Consider the following 15,253-nt stretch of genomic DNA (forward strand, 5'->3'; position numbering starts at 1 on the left):
CGGTGGCCGTCCGGAAGCGCAGACAGGCGGCAGGAGCATGCTGGCGCTGCATGTCCATGTCGCCCGTTCCTGGACGCCGATTGGCTGACGATTGGCTGACGATTGGCTGTGGCGGGACGGCGAGGCGACTGCGTGCCTGTCGGCCCGCGTCGTCGGCCTGCCTTCGCTTTTCCGCGCGCCTTTTCCACTTTTTATTCCCATCTCGTTTCTTTCCGTCCCTTTCCTCGAGTGTTTTCTGGATGTTTCTGCCACCCTCTGTCGCGCCGCGCGCTGCGCAGTACTTTACTCGAGTCTGGCCGGATTGGGCCGGGCGGGGCGGGGCGGGGCGGGGCGGGGCGGTCGGTTAGGACCGGCCACTATGGCGGCGTGGCGCGAGTGTCGTCGTCGGCGGCCAGGTTCGGCCGGACCAGAGAGGACCTCGCCCAGCCAGCCAGCCTCCAGCTACCTCCAGCTACCTCCAGCTCCAGTGCCTTGCCCGAGCAGACCGGTACGGACGGTACGGCAGCCGGTACTGCCAGATGGGGCGGGACAAGCAGGACAAGTTTGGGCCGGACGCGGCGACCGACGCGGCGACCCAACACACACCGACACAGCGGCCGGGCGCGGCATTACACACCAGCCCTGCGGTGACGTCACCAAGGTCAAGGTCAAGCGGAGCATCCTCCAGCCGCGTGCCGGCAGCGACAGCGCAGCTCTCAAGTGCAAAAAAATCAGCGACCGGCGTCCGAGTGGAGCGCGCCAGCGCGGGTCGTGCAAACTCGGGGCAAAAGACTAAACCGAATGACTGTGGTTGAACTCGGGACTCGATGGCGACGGTGGGGATAGCAGGCGTCCGTTGAGGGTGGTGCGGGTGGTGACCCGGCGCCGGGCTGGGCTAGTTCACCGCGGAGGTCGTCCAGGTCGTGGAGCAGGCCGACCGCCGCCGAAGCGCCCGCCGCGCAAGCCAGCCCTGCAGCGTGCGTGCGCGGTGGGCTGCCGCTCCACCGGGCGGCGGCGTGGCGGCGTGGCGGCCAGAGTCCGCAACATTTGCATACCGACCGGCCGGCACGCCTAGCTCGCGCAGCTCGCGCACGCCGTGGCCCGTTGTGAATGACGCGCTGACGTCACACGCGGTGTCGGTCGTGGATCACGTGATGCCAGCGGCATGGCAGGTAAGCCTGCCTCCACTGACTGGACTGACTCACGCCTGGGTCGTCAACCTGCACTGCGCGTGGCGTGCGCCGTGGAGTGCGAAGGCAGAGCGTTGCCCCTGCCCCGGCCGGCAGGCAGGCCGGCCTCCCCGACGACGCGGTCCTGGACAATGGGGGCCTTTGAGCGGCGCTGCACCGCGCGCTGCACCCCGCCGTCGCAGCCAGAAGCCCGCATTGGACACGCCGCCGCAGCGCACAGCACGCGCAGCAGGGCGCTGCGTTGCTGCATCCCCTTCCGCCAACATTAGCAGTCTGTTTGTTGGCGCAGTGTTGGCAGAGCAACGCACTGTGCAACATTTAGTTCCAGCCTTCGCTTCGCACCGCTCCGCGCCCAAATCGAACAAAGGCGGGGGTTGCGGGTGGGACGACGGGGCGAGCGCCACTGGAGTGAGGTGTCCTGGAAGGGAGTGTCCGCAGTGACGAGGAATAATAAGAGTCGACACAACGTGTTTCTGTTTTTGTACCAAAATTATGCTTTATTACAAAACCGATATCCATTCCACGCAGAGGCGGCCGGTTCATTCAGATAAACTTTGGACGTTTGGTCGCCAAAGGGAATACCGACACCGTCCCCGCCTTTCCACGTAACGCGAGACAGTGCGAGTCCATGCGAGGCTGCTGTACAATACAAGTTGCATCTCGACCCTTCATTTCCTCCACGAATGCAAAATATCTTTCCCCATCCTCAAAAAATTAATAGAACTGATTCCCGACAATGCAGGTCCGATGCCATTCCCCACTGAGACCATTCCTGGAATCGATGTACTTGAAATAGTGCGGTGGGGAAGATTCCAGGTGGCGGAAAAAGGACGAATGCGCAAAACACACAAAAGCGGTACGCCGCACTACCGCAGTGCCCGTCCGGTCCGCATCGCCTCTAAAGTCATCGTCAGGACAGGATTTGATCAAATTTTTCTCTCTCTATCTCGTCTGAGCCCTCAACACACCACAAGAGCGTTCAGAGAAACGTCTGCTACAAGTTACAGTTTGCTAGAGGTGTTTCTTGAGATCAATCTGGCACACGTAACGTAATCTCAACCTCTCTTTCGTCACTATCCGCAGGTGGACCGCGCAAGTCAGCTGCCCCAGCCTCGCCAGCGAGGCCAGCAAGGCACGGCCTCGGTAAGGGTGGCGGAGGGTACATGGTGCGTCCACAGAGCCCGTTGTGCGGCCACAGAGCACGTTGTGCGGCCACAGAGCACGTTGTGCCGGCACGGAGAGGTGCGGCCACAGAGTAGATGGCGGTGCAGGCGGTCTTCTTCGTCTTCTTGGTCTTCTTTACGTGGCGCCGGCCTCCTTGCGCCCGGAAAACGAAACGATGGAGCGGATGCCCTTCACCGACGTCTGCAACCAGAGCCAGGGGGTCAGCACGGAGACCGAACACGGAACGCGGACGGGAGCGCGGCGCGGCGAGTCTTGCTGCAACTGTAAGGCAAGGGCTTGTTCAGGCTTCTTTTGAATGTGTGTAACGAAACCGAAATTTACATGTGTAGCCTTAGAATTGTCGTATAAAAATACACACACAGAGTCATGCAGTAAAACAAAGTACAAATACAAAAAAAATCTACAAAAAATGCTCCTATAGACACACTTTGCTTTGACACGAGATGGAATGCATCTCCGGACTAAGACACCAAACTAGTGAATCGAAGCGGAACAGTGTCTAATAATCATATTTTCTTTTCTATGGAAAGTGAGTGGGACTTCCCTCACTACTTGGGTAAATGTGTCGCTATCATCATGTTCGGACCACCCAGGCCAAAACCAGGCACTATGTGTGGTGATTGGTATGTTTATAGGATGTGGAAACTAACAGTGACAGTGCGCCGAGTGAAAGCAAAAGTTCAAATGAAAAAAAAAATAACCACACAGTGCCGCGGCGTGTCGGCCAGAGAAGGCTCGCGCTTTTCGGCCAGAATGTACATTGAAACGTGAAATGGCTAAGATATTGCTAAATAAAACACTCAACACTCGCGCTAGGCATACTTTGTTGCTTACGAAAGCTCAAACGACTACTTCCAACAATTCGACAAATTTAGAGTGTTGTAATCTGTACTTTACCCATGTGACCTGAACGAGAGATTTTTGTCGTGTTTGCACCACCGTTATTTTTTAAAAGGTCAAAATCTATTTCACCAAATATTTAGCGATTCTTTTTTTTTTTTTTTTTTTTAGGTCTGTGATGAGCGAAGTATTTAAATTTATCATTTAGTTTTTCGATGGTGACGACTTCAAAAATCTCTGCAAGAAGGCGCATGTCGACGTGGACAAGCTTTGTGTGCACCCTGTGGCTGTTCACAGAGCACACGGAATGAAAGAGCGAAAACGGATCGGTGTATTGTAAGTACTTGGATTGTGTCTGTTTCACGTACCTACGTACCTTTTTCTTGGACCCGCTCAGGAAGTCTTTGTACATGTCGGACCTGAGGTACCGCGAGTAGCTGTCGGTCTTCATGAGGTGGAAGACGTGGGCCTGGAACAAGATTCGGACGCTCCGTTTGAATTCAAGTTTCTGGCGTTTGCCGGGCCCTGGAAGTTCCAGGCTGCTCACCGCTGCCTCGTCGTACGCCCAGCGGTCGGGGTTCTCCTCGACGTTCTTCTTGGTGGCCTCGAACGACTTGCCGTCCACGTTGATCGGGATACCGGCGTCCGGGCCCAGGAACTCCTCCCACATCCTCTTGGTCTCGTCGGCCACCTCAGCCTGGGGCAGCGTCTTCATGGCCTGCACCGCCTCCCAGAACCTGCAGCAGCGGCCCACGGCGTCACGCACACGAACGCACGCACACACACACGCCAAAGAACGCACTCGCGGTTCGCGCGACACTCACTTGAGGTTCTCCCCGCTGAACTCCTTGTCCAGGAACTTGCCGAAGTGCTCCCGGCCCGCGGGGTCCGCCAGGAGCTCCTTGAGGCTGAACGCCCAGCGCTTGACGCGCCGCGCCGACACGTCCTTCCTGCAAACGCGGAGCCGCGGAGCAAACGCATTGCAGTTCAGACCCAACACATTGCAGTTCAGATTTCCCTACAAGCCGAGCTCCCAGGGTGTTACGGCCCAGAGTACTCAGAGTTACGGTCCAGAGTACTCACACTTGCTTTTCGTAGTCCCAGAACTCGGCGCTGTCGGACAACCACGGGTTTTGAACCTCCGTGGGCGTGAGGAAGGGGTCGTACTCCTGGTACTGCTCGAAGTAGCTGATGTACCTGGGACAGAGCAGCAGCACACGTCGAGCCTTCGGCAGCACTACACGCCGCGCGGGCCGGCGATACCCCGCGCCACCCCTAGCGCCCACTGGAGGCGCGGGGTAGCGACGCGGCAGCGCAGCGTTCGCAGCACGAGGAGGGGAGGCGTAGGGCCCGCGGGAAACGTTTGAATACTTACGACTCAGCCACCTTGGAGAGCTTGATGTTCCGGCGGTCCAGGCGCTGCTTCAGCATCTGGATCTGCCTCGAGATGAGCTGGGCGGGCGTGGCGGCGGGCATCGTCATCAGCTTGGTGCTGTTGGAGCAGATCTTCTTGATGTTGATCTCCGTGGTGTTGACGCAGCCGGGCTGCACGGGGAAAGAAGGCCATGAGCAACGCGGGCTAGGAGTGGAACTGTGAGGCGCGGCTGCAGACTCATTCGGAGAGCGCTCTGTCTCTCTCGCACTCATGGGGCGTCCCGTTTGGGTGCGAGAGAGACACTCACCACGGGCCGGTGCACGTCCCAGAAGGCGCGCTCCTGGCTGTCCAGCACCTTGCGCTCCAGCTTGTCTCTCCGCTTGTCCACCTTGCTCTGGGCCTCTGCCTGCATGAAGATGAACTCCCACTTGCGCGAGAACATCTTCTGTAGGCGCGCCAGGTTCTCGGCCTCGTAGTCCGCCAGCTCCAGCCGCGTCTTGTTCTGCATGGTGCGCTTGCATAGGTACACCGCTAGAAACGTCCAGAAATCCATTTTATCGTCATGGAATAACGCCGCTTTGCGTGAACATGCGTGAGGCTATCCTTACCGTAGTCCGTGTTCTCCGGCTCCCACATGTTCGACGGCCAGAAGAAGGGCGTCTGGAACCTGTAGAACGTGTTGTCGTTCTTGACGGTGAGCACGTGGTCGTCGATGGGGAACAGGTAGCCGTGGGACGCCATCAGGTGGCCCAGGTGCAACGCCTCGCCTGCGGGACCAAGTCAAAGTTAGAGGGACACCCAAACGAACGTCCCTCATTGACCTCCGAACCGACGGTCTACTCACTTATGTCGTCGATGTCCAGGTTCTTCATGGTCCACTGTATTAAGTCGGCACCTGCGCGGCAGAGGATCGAAGTGTGACTCACAAGCCAGGGGAAGAATCGCGATGGCGAGAGTAAGTTAGAGCAGGTGGCTTGGTGGTGGTGCTTACCTGTGAACACCGAGGGTATTTTGGCCATGAGGCTCTTCACGGTCTTGACGGGGACTCCGGTGTTTTCATCCTGCATCCGTTCGATGATGGCCTCCATCTGAAAGAAGGTAATCCATTATTTTTCGCGTCTTTTTGTTTCGGGGGTGGTGAATGCTGAATGGTCATCAAGGCGTGCGTACCTTTTTGTAGACGCCGGCGTTGGGGTTGTCCTCCTTGGCCTGCAGCAGCGTGGGTCGGTGGCCGGCTGCCGGGGTGGCCGCCTCCGCTGCGGCCAGGGCGGCCTCGGCCACGGAGGGCACCCCGCCACCGAAGCCCATGGCGACCCGGACACTGGGGGGCCTGAGCGCGCCCATGCCGCCGCCCTGGCCGTGGCCCTGCGAGGACTGCGAACCGCTTCCCTGGGCCGTCGTCTGGTTGCCAGATTCCTCCATGCGTCGTCGCCCGGCAGACTTGTCAGAGTTCATGGTGACCATGATGGATCAAACGCTGCAACACGTCCACCACCGACATGTTCAATTTGTGTTCTCGTTTTCTCACTGATTCGACCTTAAAAAAGAAACCGGGAACCCAAGCTCGCTGCCTGGCTCCAGCGACCGCCACCGCCCCTCCTACCCACCCATCCAGCCTGCTGGTACTTCCTAAAATAGCCGCGCCACCCTCCTCGCCCCCCCCCCCCCATCTGCCACTGCGACAGTCCGTGTGACTCCCGACACCCACGTGTTACCCGCTTCCCCCTCCCCTCCAGTCCTCGTTCCCACTCTCCCCCGTACAAGTGCTCGGTGCTGCAGGGGATGCGGGGCAGGGTGCAGGTGGGCTGCCGTCGACGCGCTGCCCGAGTCCCGCCGGGGGGGATCAAGGTTCGCCTCCACTAATTGACAAGGTCCGCGGTGTTCCCGCGGCGCGGCGTGGCGACCGGAGAGGACCGCGGCATATCGACCCACCGATCCGAGCCGCAATTATTAATAGACCCATCAGCAGGACATCCACCCACCACCACCACCACCACCTGGGGCCCGGGACGCCCGCCCCTCCCCTCCCGCCGCGGACCGCGGACACCGCGGACGGCCGCGTGGCATCCTGGGCCGGAGCAGGCCGAGCAGGCCGAGCGGGCGGCGGGCAGGACGGCGAGGAGCACCGAGCACCAAGCGCCTGCGAATCGGGCGGTAGGCAACACGGTGAGCGCAGGTGCGCGCGTGGTGCCTACCTGTTGTCCACCGCGCCACGCCACGCCACGCCGCGCCACGCCACGCCACCCCGCGCGAGGACCGCGGGGACTCCTTCGTCGCGACGGCAGCCTCCACTCCGCGGGGGCGGCAGGATACGGCTCGGCCGGCTAGGTTTGGCTGCAGGGCAAGGCAGCAGATTCCGAGGAGTCGTCATTGCGTCGCCCTGTCTCTGTCGCACTCATGGGGCGTCCCGTAGCGGCACGGTCGAGACAGACCTTTCGACTTTCCGGAATCCCTCGTCCGTGGCGTGTGGCGGAAGCATGCGGGTCGTGGGAGTCGGAGTGGAGTGACGCTGGCCACCTCGGCCACGGCCTCCTTGGAGGTTAGAACGCCCACCGCCCCAGCGCGCGGACGGCGTCATGGCGCGCTCTTTCGGGCTTTGGCGAAGGCCCCATTCAAAACGCGGCGGCAACGCGGAGGGCTGTCATGACTGTCGCTGTCCTGCCAGGCGGCCGCGCGACGCGACGCGCGACCCTGTCCTGCACCGTGTTTTATCGACCCGCCTAAAAAAGCAACGACTTAAAACTAGCCAAGGAAACAGACACGGCACGGTTCCTGAGGTGCGCTGCGCGGGGTGCCTCGCTCGGGCGTGGGACGGGGGGGACGGGGGCGGAGGGAGGGTGGGCGCCCACGCACAGCGCGGCAGCGCGCGCACACCCCGCGGCCCGCGCACGCACGGGGCGCGCCACTCGCGCGACTCGGCCGCCGTGACACCGTGACGACGGGGGCGTGACGGCGGCCGCGGCGCAGGGACTTGTCGTCGCAGTGCTCACCCGGACATCCTCCTCGCCGCGCAATGGCACTGTCCCAGTGCAGTGCAGTGCCCGCGAGGCCCGCGTCGACCGCTGGGGCGCGTCACGTCGCGGCGCGGGGCGGACCGAGCCGAGCGGAGCGGACCGGGGTAGACTTGCTGCGGAGCCCCGCGACCAGACTGCGTTACGAAGTACGGCTCCGTCGCCGCGCCCCGCTCCGCCGCGCGCCCCGCCACGCCCCCCATGGAGGACTCCCTCCTCTTCCAGCTTATCGATCCGGGCGCCCAGGCCAGCCCAGCCTAGGCCAGCCAGAGCAGGCAGGGCAGGCAGGGACTCAGGGAGGGGGCTGTGGAGCAGCGCCGTCTTCCATCTCGCTCGCCCCGCGGGCGTACGCGGGCGCGGCCGCGCGTCGGGCCTCTCTCTCATCTCGGCGGGCAGGCGCGCCGCGCGCTGGGCCCTTCCTGGACGCTGCCGCGGCCGCGGTGCCGCCGTGCCGCGGTAGGGCAAGGGATGCGCGAGTGAGCAGGCCGCGGCGCACTGTGGCCCCACACGCCCCACACCCCGAGCCACGCCAGGCCTTGGCCACGCCGCTCCCTCCGACAGTGCTACTTTGCAAGGAGAGCTGAGACAACACTCGGGGCTGGTGGGGCAGTTGCAGGATTGAGCCGCCCTCTCCCCTTCTCCCCCTGGGTCTTTCTCCTTATGCCTGGACCGTGGAGGAAGCACATCGAGGGAAAAAAAAACGACAAGTCACAAGTTCTTGTTCCTTTCTTTTAATTGTAGGAATAAACTCCAAGTCAAAGCATCTCGCAGAGCTCACCGAGATTCCCTTCACATAAGTCACAGTACAGATTAAAGCTATCTCTTGGCATGGAAAGTTCACTCAAGTCATAGGCAGTTAAATCAGCAAATGACAGCCTTGCCTTTGCTTACACGTAATTGAACTTGTCTTCAATAACACAACTCTTTTTCAGATCCATTAACATTCACAACCTTTCTTCCAAGATTTTTAAGCATAAAGATATCAAATCAACTAAAACATTTAATATTAAGTCATTACTTGGACAGAGTGAAATCACTACCTTTCAGATCACAGCAGGATATAAAGGAGTGTACCCACATGAAAATGTGAAAATCTCAATTTAAACCAACCAAATGCCATACTAGACTAAACATGTTTCTAGTCCCATACAAAACTTTAAAAAATGAGCACACTGGTAAAAAAAATCACTAAGAGCATTGAAGGAAAGGTTCTAGAAATTCCCACATATGTTTTTTAAGTCCTGGCCCCACTCAGTGCCATGAGGGTGTAATGAAAAATGAAGACAAAAATCATTCTTCACAAGAAATCCTCCACAACATGTATAAAGCCTTACTCCCTTCAAGCAGTGCAGCTCATAAAGAAAAAAAAAGAAATATTGAAAATTTAAGGCACAGTAAAGTACATGAGGCATTCCAAATGTTAAGACGCACTGCTTGAGGACACACAACCTGCATCCCTGAGTATGGCCAGACAACCTTTTACAGTCTTCGTTGACAGAATGCAGGGCACAAATCACAGATTGCTTGATAAATGATGGCAGTTAAAAATAAAATATTCCTAAAGGATACATGTAATAATTCAGCCACCAAAGACGAATAACAGCAGTTCAAAGCTGCTGACTTAGCAGGGAATATTTGTCTAGTACCAAAAGTAGGTAATGAAATGCATCAAGTGGGATACATGGACAATTTTACTCGTCCTCTGAGCAAAGTAAAAACTCTGCTTCATAGCTGGAAAGGACTCAAACAATCCTCTGATGAATTAAATTAAGAAGTTCGTTATGTCTCTAGAACATTTTTCTCATAAAAATCACAACTTAGCATCTGCCAATGAATAACTAAATTCATTGCCTTCAAATGTAATTCTGAGTCAAATTGGGCATGAAGTCATACTTTCAACTCAGAAATTATTTAAATCAATAGACATATAATAGAGCCTAGCTTTGAATTATCTAAACTTAAAGCCTCTGATCCACTGCAGATCACACCTTTAGGACAATAAGAGCCGGTGACAATCAATTGTGAAGATATGGGAGAAGAAACATTATCACATTGACACATTACGTCCCACCATGAGGAACGTCTCTACTGGTGAAGCAGCACATTGACAAGAAAATTATGTTCAATAAATTACAAGTCAAAGATTATCGTTCAGTACAATCTGTAGTTCTATGCAGACAATAAAATAAGGATAATACAACTGTTCATTGCACTGAACTCATGAGTCACTAGAACACAACACCTCTACTTTTCCTTTTTCATGTACTACTCAAACACCAAAGCAGCAGAAGCATAGCTAACTGACGAGTCACTGGTGTTACAGCACTTGTTTGATTGAGCATACTGCAAAAATTTCATGGAGAGCTTCTCTCCATTCAAGCCACCTTCTTTAATGAGATGAGCAGCAGACTGAAAAAGAATAAATGAAAAATGAGTATATTTGGACAGATAATTATTACTTTACATGAAAAACAAAAATAATTGTGATAAGAACAAACCTGCAACAGGACACCAATAGGATGGCGGCCACAAATTGTGTTACCATACTTCTTCAGATAATCAGTAAAGGCAGATGGGTTCAGAGTTTCTATAATGTCCATACCCTAAGACACAGAGTTTCAGTTAAATTTGGTAGATTGTCAGCTAAAGCAATCATGGAGTGGCAAGGTTCTTACTTTGCGATCAAGAGTTTCAATTGACTGGTGTATTGGACCCCATGAACGTTCATGGAATGTGTATCTAAACCGTTGGCCCCAGTGGCAAAAATCAGATGACACAACAATGAGGTTCTGAGGGTCAGCCAGATACTTTGCAAGAACCTTTCCATAAAGAGCTTCTTTCTCAGGAGAAAGAGATCCAACAAGGATCGGAACAATTGTAAACTTGTCCTTATAGCTGTTAAAATAGAAAAAAATATTTTTAATTTATTTTTAAAATTAAGGTAAGAGGCAAAACAATAAGACAAGAAGAGAACTAAAATGAAAGAGTCAGGGCTGCTGAACTGAACTTACTCTTCCATAATTTTCGCAATGTATGGCAGATGCATTTCAATGCTGTGCTCGTCTTCATCAACAGTCATATTCATCCTCTCAAAGTGGCCAGTACTTTCAAGTTCAGCATAAACTGTGATAGATACGAACAGTTAAATGAGTTAAATTTCAATTTTAATCAAACTAGTCAGGCATTAGAAAGTATGTGATACATACTCTGAGTGTCTATCTTCAAGTCATACAAAGGAGTTCGATACTTGGTAGCAGATGACAGAGCGCATCCGGCAAGTCGGACATGATGAGAGGGCCCATAGATAAATACCCGTTTACTGTTAAACAAAAAAATGACAGAAGAAATGTAAAAAAAATGTGTTGTATGAAATTGACATAATACAGAGTGTACTTACACACAAACAGGGCTGACTTGGCGATACGCAAATGCTTCACAAGCTCCACAGTATTGGTATCCAGCATGTCTTGGACAGAGGAAAAAATCATACCAATGGGCTAGGAATCATTCAAACAAGGCGACAAGCATTATATCATATGGTACTTACGGGGCAATGATGGCTCTAGCAGGACCGTGAGAAAGATCGGCAGCACTTAGCCAGCCCTCGAGCTGCTTTGAAAGTTCTTTGCCTGACAGAAACACAGAAATGAAGTGGATTTTCACGGCAAGAGAAGATAGGTGTTCCTTGTTTAGGGTTACAGTTTTGTCATGTAAGTGTTTAAAAACTTCCACAAACAGTAAAACTTAACCAGACTTTTTAAAAAATTTATAAGACTAGATCGGAAGAGTTCATTGCAGTTTTTTAATAGGAATGTATGTAAAAGAGTGGTTATCTGAAAATGACAAAAGGAAAACAAAGAGCAGAAACACCTACCAGAATCAGAGTACCAGCTACCGGCATGAGAGGCGCGTCGAACGGACATGTTGAATCTCTAATATAGAATAAAATATGGGGCAATCAGACCTCAATTCAAAGAATGAATCGCCAAAAAAGAAAAGTGTTAATCGGTCAAAATAACTGTACAATAACCAAACAAAAGCTTGGAAGGGATGAAACTCACAGCCTTCTGTTTATGCTCCTAGAGGGTGTGACTGCATATAAGACTGGTGTGTATTGGCAGGAAGGCGCCACATTCAAAACGAGGAAAGGAACGTAGGGACTTCCCTCAGGAAAGAAAAACATCAAACAGACGCTGAATTTCAGCTGTACAGAAACATGCTCTTTATTGTGTTTTGTTTACAGCGTTGTTTGTACCATAATACCTTTTTGAGCTAAAATAAATATTATTATTCTAATAATTTATTGTTATAATAATACTAGACGATGAAATGGTAACAGGCCTTATGAAATATGTACAACTATGGCACTCGAATGAGTCAATAAATACTGGAATCGTACTATCTGTCATCTTAACAACTGCGAGGCGCAACTTTGACCTCGCTGTACCCAAGCTAAGACACCGCAGAGGTGGCTTGGCCGTGGTGGCGAGTTCTTCAGTTGCTGAGGAGCTCCTTCATCTTCCTCTTGATCTTCTTCATCAGCTTCGGAGGAATTTTGATGTAGTGCTGTCCCTTGGTTTCCTGAAATAAAGAAAAAAGTCGTTGCTCTCATGTTTTTCACTCCTTGGATCGGCGCTTGCCTAACCTAACCTAGGTGCGTACCTGCTGGCTCTCGTAGAGCTTGAGCACCTCCTGCATCACCTCCTCGTCGGCCAGCAGCTCCTTCTGCATCTTGGGGTCGTTCTTGTTCTTGCCGAAGGGCTTGTCGTGGAGGCTCTCCAGCATGAGCACCGAGACGAGGAAGCGGCTGCGCTCCATGGCGGAGTCCAGCGGCACCACGTCGTCGGGCACGCCGGTGCTGCTGGGGCTCGCTGAGGACCAAACAGAAAAGAAAACAGAGTTTAGAAAAAGTTGAAAATTCCGTTCGAAAAAGTCCTGCAATTTTGTTTCTAAAAATAAGAAAATGGCTTTGTGACCTCGAAAACGAGTAAGGTAACCCAGAGTTCGCGCTTCGCGCCGGCCAAAACCGCGCACCTCTCTGATTCTGCGGCCGCACATCTGCGTTCCTATCTAATCGAAGAATCGATTACTCGAAAGCCGGCCGCCGCAGCGTGCCACGCAAAGGAGCGCTAACTCTGTCAATTCCAAAATTTCGAACCGAGCATCACGTCTTGGGACTGAGGCGGTTTGGCGGTACAGTGTGAGAGCACGTGCGCTCTTGCGCGGAAGATTCCAGAAAACATTTTAATGGCATTTTTATGAGCCGCGCGGCGAGTACGCACGCCGCGAGCGAAGCGTCGGCAAAGGGCTGCGGACCGCCCGCGGCAGCCTGCGGTCGCGACCGCCAACACGCCGCCACCGCCGCGCCGCCGTGGTCGGGCTGGACCGCTGCGTGCTGCGTGCCGTTTGTTGCTCGCCGGGGAGGTGGCGGTAATTTTCCCCGATTATCCCGGCGAGTGTAATGAGGCGCATCGCCATCGGGCCATCGCCATCGCACTGCCCGCAGCGGCCCGGAGCCCTGCACCGCCGGCCGTCTCTCCGTCTCTCTCGCACTGACGGGCCGTTCCGTAGGGGTGCGAGAGAGACAGAGCGACGGCGCACCGTTCCGGAATCGGCCCGCCTGCAGCAAACATGCAGCGGCAAACACGGCGACGGCGACGTCAATGGCGGCGATGAGGAATAAGTGGCGGCCGCGGTGGCTCTGGCGCGGCTTATGCAAAGGAGGCGAGAAATAGCGCCAAATTGGTGCGCCGTGCCGGTCGGCGTGCCGGTCGGCTGGACACCGGACACGTGCGGATGGAAATGGAGATGGAAATGGAGCCTGGCCGCCGCGTTCGCGTCGCGTTCCGGGGAAGGCTGACTGTGTCCGGCCGCGACGACGCCGCCGACCGGCCGGCCGCCGCCTCTCTTCCGGGGGCCACGCCACGCCACGCCACGCCACGCCACGCCACGCCACGCCACGCCACGCCACGCCACGCCACGCCACGCCACGCCACGCCACGCCATGGCGACGGGCTACGGGGGCGACGCCACCCGGAGGACGACCGCTTTTGCTGGGCGGGGAGGGAGGGGGCACGGGCAGGAAGCACGCATGCATCGCGCCGGAGCCGTGTCGTGACGGGCTGTGCCGGGCCATGCCGCGCCACTGTTAGAGGAGGGCAAACAGTGTCCGGCCGGAGGTGCTAATTTGTGTGCCGAACGCCTACAGACAGACAGCGTTGAGGACCATCGGACGGGACCACGGGTCGTGCGACGCAGCGGCGGACTTTTAGTGGCCGAGAAGCACGACTTGAGGACCTGCCGGTGACGCGACGCTGCGGTGTTGCGGCACGACTTGCTTTGCATCAAACTCGGCGCGGCAGCGCGGCAACCTGGATGCCTGGAAACCAGCCATCCGTCGAAAAAAAAGGCGGGCAGACTCGGGCAGGCTGCATCGGGCACCGTGACTCCATGGCCATCGGCATCCTCGGCAGACAAACAGGCTGCGCGGTCGGCCCCTCCCCCTTGCCCTCTCATCGGAAACAATCCGGTTGGCATGGGGAGCACGCCGAGGTCCGAGGACCGAGGACTGTGACCCCGGCCGGCCCGGTCGGGGTGAGGGACGCCCTCGACACCGGCTCGGCTCGGGACGCGTCCCTTGGCCTCACCGCCCGTCCCGACCGTCTTACCTGTGGTGACCACCAGGTGGGCGAACTCCAGCCCCTCCGACGCGGCGCTGGTGCTGACGGCGTCCTCGCGCACGGCGTAGGGGGCCACGCCCAGGATGGGGTTCGCCGTCGCCGCGGCGCAGCACAGCAGCAGGCAGACGGCGGGCAGGAGCGGCGCCATGGTCGTGGCGGGGTTCTCGGGGGTCTCGGCCTGCGGGCGGAGCCTGGGAGCGGGCCTGGGTCGGCCTGTCGGCTTCCTGGCGGCTTCCTAGAGGCCTCGGCGGGCCGGCGGGCCGGCGGCGGAAGTAAGGACGAGGAGGAGGAGGGACTTCCGGAGGAAGGGAGCGCGGACACGACCTGCGGGGCAGACCACGCAGTCCAGTCCAGGACTCTGCAGTGTGATCGTGGACCTGCCGTGCCACCGTCTGCGAGAAGACTGTGTCCGTGCCTGTTGTACGCCGGTCCAGCGCGGGGCTGCGCGGGCTGCGCGTGGCCGACCGGTGAGAGGCGCGCGGGGGAGGGAGAGGGACGGAGGGGGAAGGGGTAAGAGGGAGAGGGAGGGCCCGGCTCCGGCGTGCACGCAGGCACGTTCCCCGCTGCGGTGGACACGCGACTTGGATGCAAATAATGCTATTAAAAACCAGGTCATTTTTCTTGAGCTATGAGAACGTCTAGGTCTAGGTACAGTAGCGTCACGCTCCCAGGAAGCGCGCGTTCGCATTCCAGACTTCAGACTGCAGTCTCCCATTCCCCCTAAACCTGGTAGGGCAGACCCCGTATAAGCGACTCTTTTTTTCAATATCTCATTGTACCGTACTACTCATGTGCGTTTCGCCTATCCGAATACGGGCGTTGTTGGGCCCACAGACGGCAAACAACGTTCCTGTCAATTCCACACACTCAGACACGCGCACTGCCGCACAGCCCACGGAAAGATATTTTGGGCGCGTATCAGTGCGCATCTGGACAAAGACTACTGTTTGTATCGGTGCGGTGAAGGTGAAGATTGTTGCTCGTTGTTGAGCC

General features: G+C 56.1%; 3 protein-coding genes across 7 annotated transcripts; all 3 read right to left on the reverse strand.

The window, feature by feature from the left end:
* Positions 1 to 1,645: 1,645 nt before the first annotated feature.
* LOC117649333 (regulator of G-protein signaling 7) lies at positions 1,646 to 7,615 on the reverse strand. Of its 3 annotated transcripts, none has more exons than XM_034391978.1 (12): positions 7,560 to 7,614; positions 5,740 to 6,046; positions 5,561 to 5,657; positions 5,414 to 5,464; positions 5,178 to 5,336; positions 4,877 to 5,100; positions 4,570 to 4,739; positions 4,278 to 4,391; positions 4,019 to 4,144; positions 3,742 to 3,931; positions 3,563 to 3,663; positions 1,646 to 2,534 (listed from the first exon to the last, which is right to left on the reverse strand). In XM_034391978.1, exons 2-12 carry the CDS (start codon positions 6,031 to 6,033, stop codon positions 2,525 to 2,527), a joined length of 1,536 nt encoding a protein of 511 aa, XP_034247869.1. In that variant the 5' UTR covers positions 6,034 to 6,046; positions 7,560 to 7,614; the 3' UTR covers positions 1,646 to 2,524. The 3 variants fall into 3 exon arrangements, with proteins under 3 accessions (XP_034247869.1, XP_034247867.1, XP_034247868.1); XM_034391977.1 differs by having other exon boundaries at positions 2,469 to 2,534; positions 3,571 to 3,663; positions 7,560 to 7,615; XM_034391976.1 differs by lacking the exon at positions 7,560 to 7,614 and having other exon boundaries at positions 3,571 to 3,663; positions 5,740 to 6,033.
* A 680-nt stretch (positions 7,616 to 8,295) lies between these two features.
* On the reverse strand, positions 8,296 to 11,688 carry LOC117649335 (protein MEMO1). Of its 2 annotated transcripts, XM_034391985.1 has the most exons (9): positions 11,642 to 11,688; positions 11,455 to 11,512; positions 11,128 to 11,209; positions 10,978 to 11,046; positions 10,787 to 10,899; positions 10,592 to 10,703; positions 10,256 to 10,475; positions 10,079 to 10,183; positions 9,846 to 9,989 (listed from the first exon to the last, which is right to left on the reverse strand). In XM_034391985.1, exons 2-9 carry the CDS (start codon positions 11,501 to 11,503, stop codon positions 9,846 to 9,848), a joined length of 894 nt encoding a protein of 297 aa, XP_034247876.1. In that variant the 5' UTR covers positions 11,504 to 11,512; positions 11,642 to 11,688. The 2 variants fall into 2 exon arrangements, with proteins under 2 accessions (XP_034247875.1, XP_034247876.1); XM_034391984.1 differs by lacking the exon at positions 11,642 to 11,688 and having other exon boundaries at positions 8,296 to 9,989; positions 11,455 to 11,635.
* Positions 11,689 to 11,769: 81 nt separating this feature from the next.
* LOC117649337 lies at positions 11,770 to 14,678 on the reverse strand. Of its 2 annotated transcripts, none has more exons than XM_034391987.1 (3): positions 14,249 to 14,678; positions 12,243 to 12,451; positions 11,770 to 12,161 (listed from the first exon to the last, which is right to left on the reverse strand). In XM_034391987.1, exons 1-3 carry the CDS (start codon positions 14,406 to 14,408, stop codon positions 12,075 to 12,077), a joined length of 456 nt encoding a protein of 151 aa, XP_034247878.1. In that variant the 5' UTR covers positions 14,409 to 14,678; the 3' UTR covers positions 11,770 to 12,074. The 2 variants fall into 2 exon arrangements, with proteins under 2 accessions (XP_034247878.1, XP_034247879.1); XM_034391988.1 differs by lacking the exon at positions 14,249 to 14,678 and adding an exon at positions 12,557 to 12,795.
* Positions 14,679 to 15,253: the final 575 nt, after the last annotated feature.

This window comes from Thrips palmi, unplaced genomic scaffold (genome assembly GCF_012932325.1).
Source record: "Thrips palmi isolate BJ-2018 unplaced genomic scaffold, TpBJ-2018v1 HiC_scaffold_4, whole genome shotgun sequence".
Taxonomy (NCBI): Eukaryota; Metazoa; Arthropoda; class Insecta; order Thysanoptera; family Thripidae; genus Thrips; species Thrips palmi.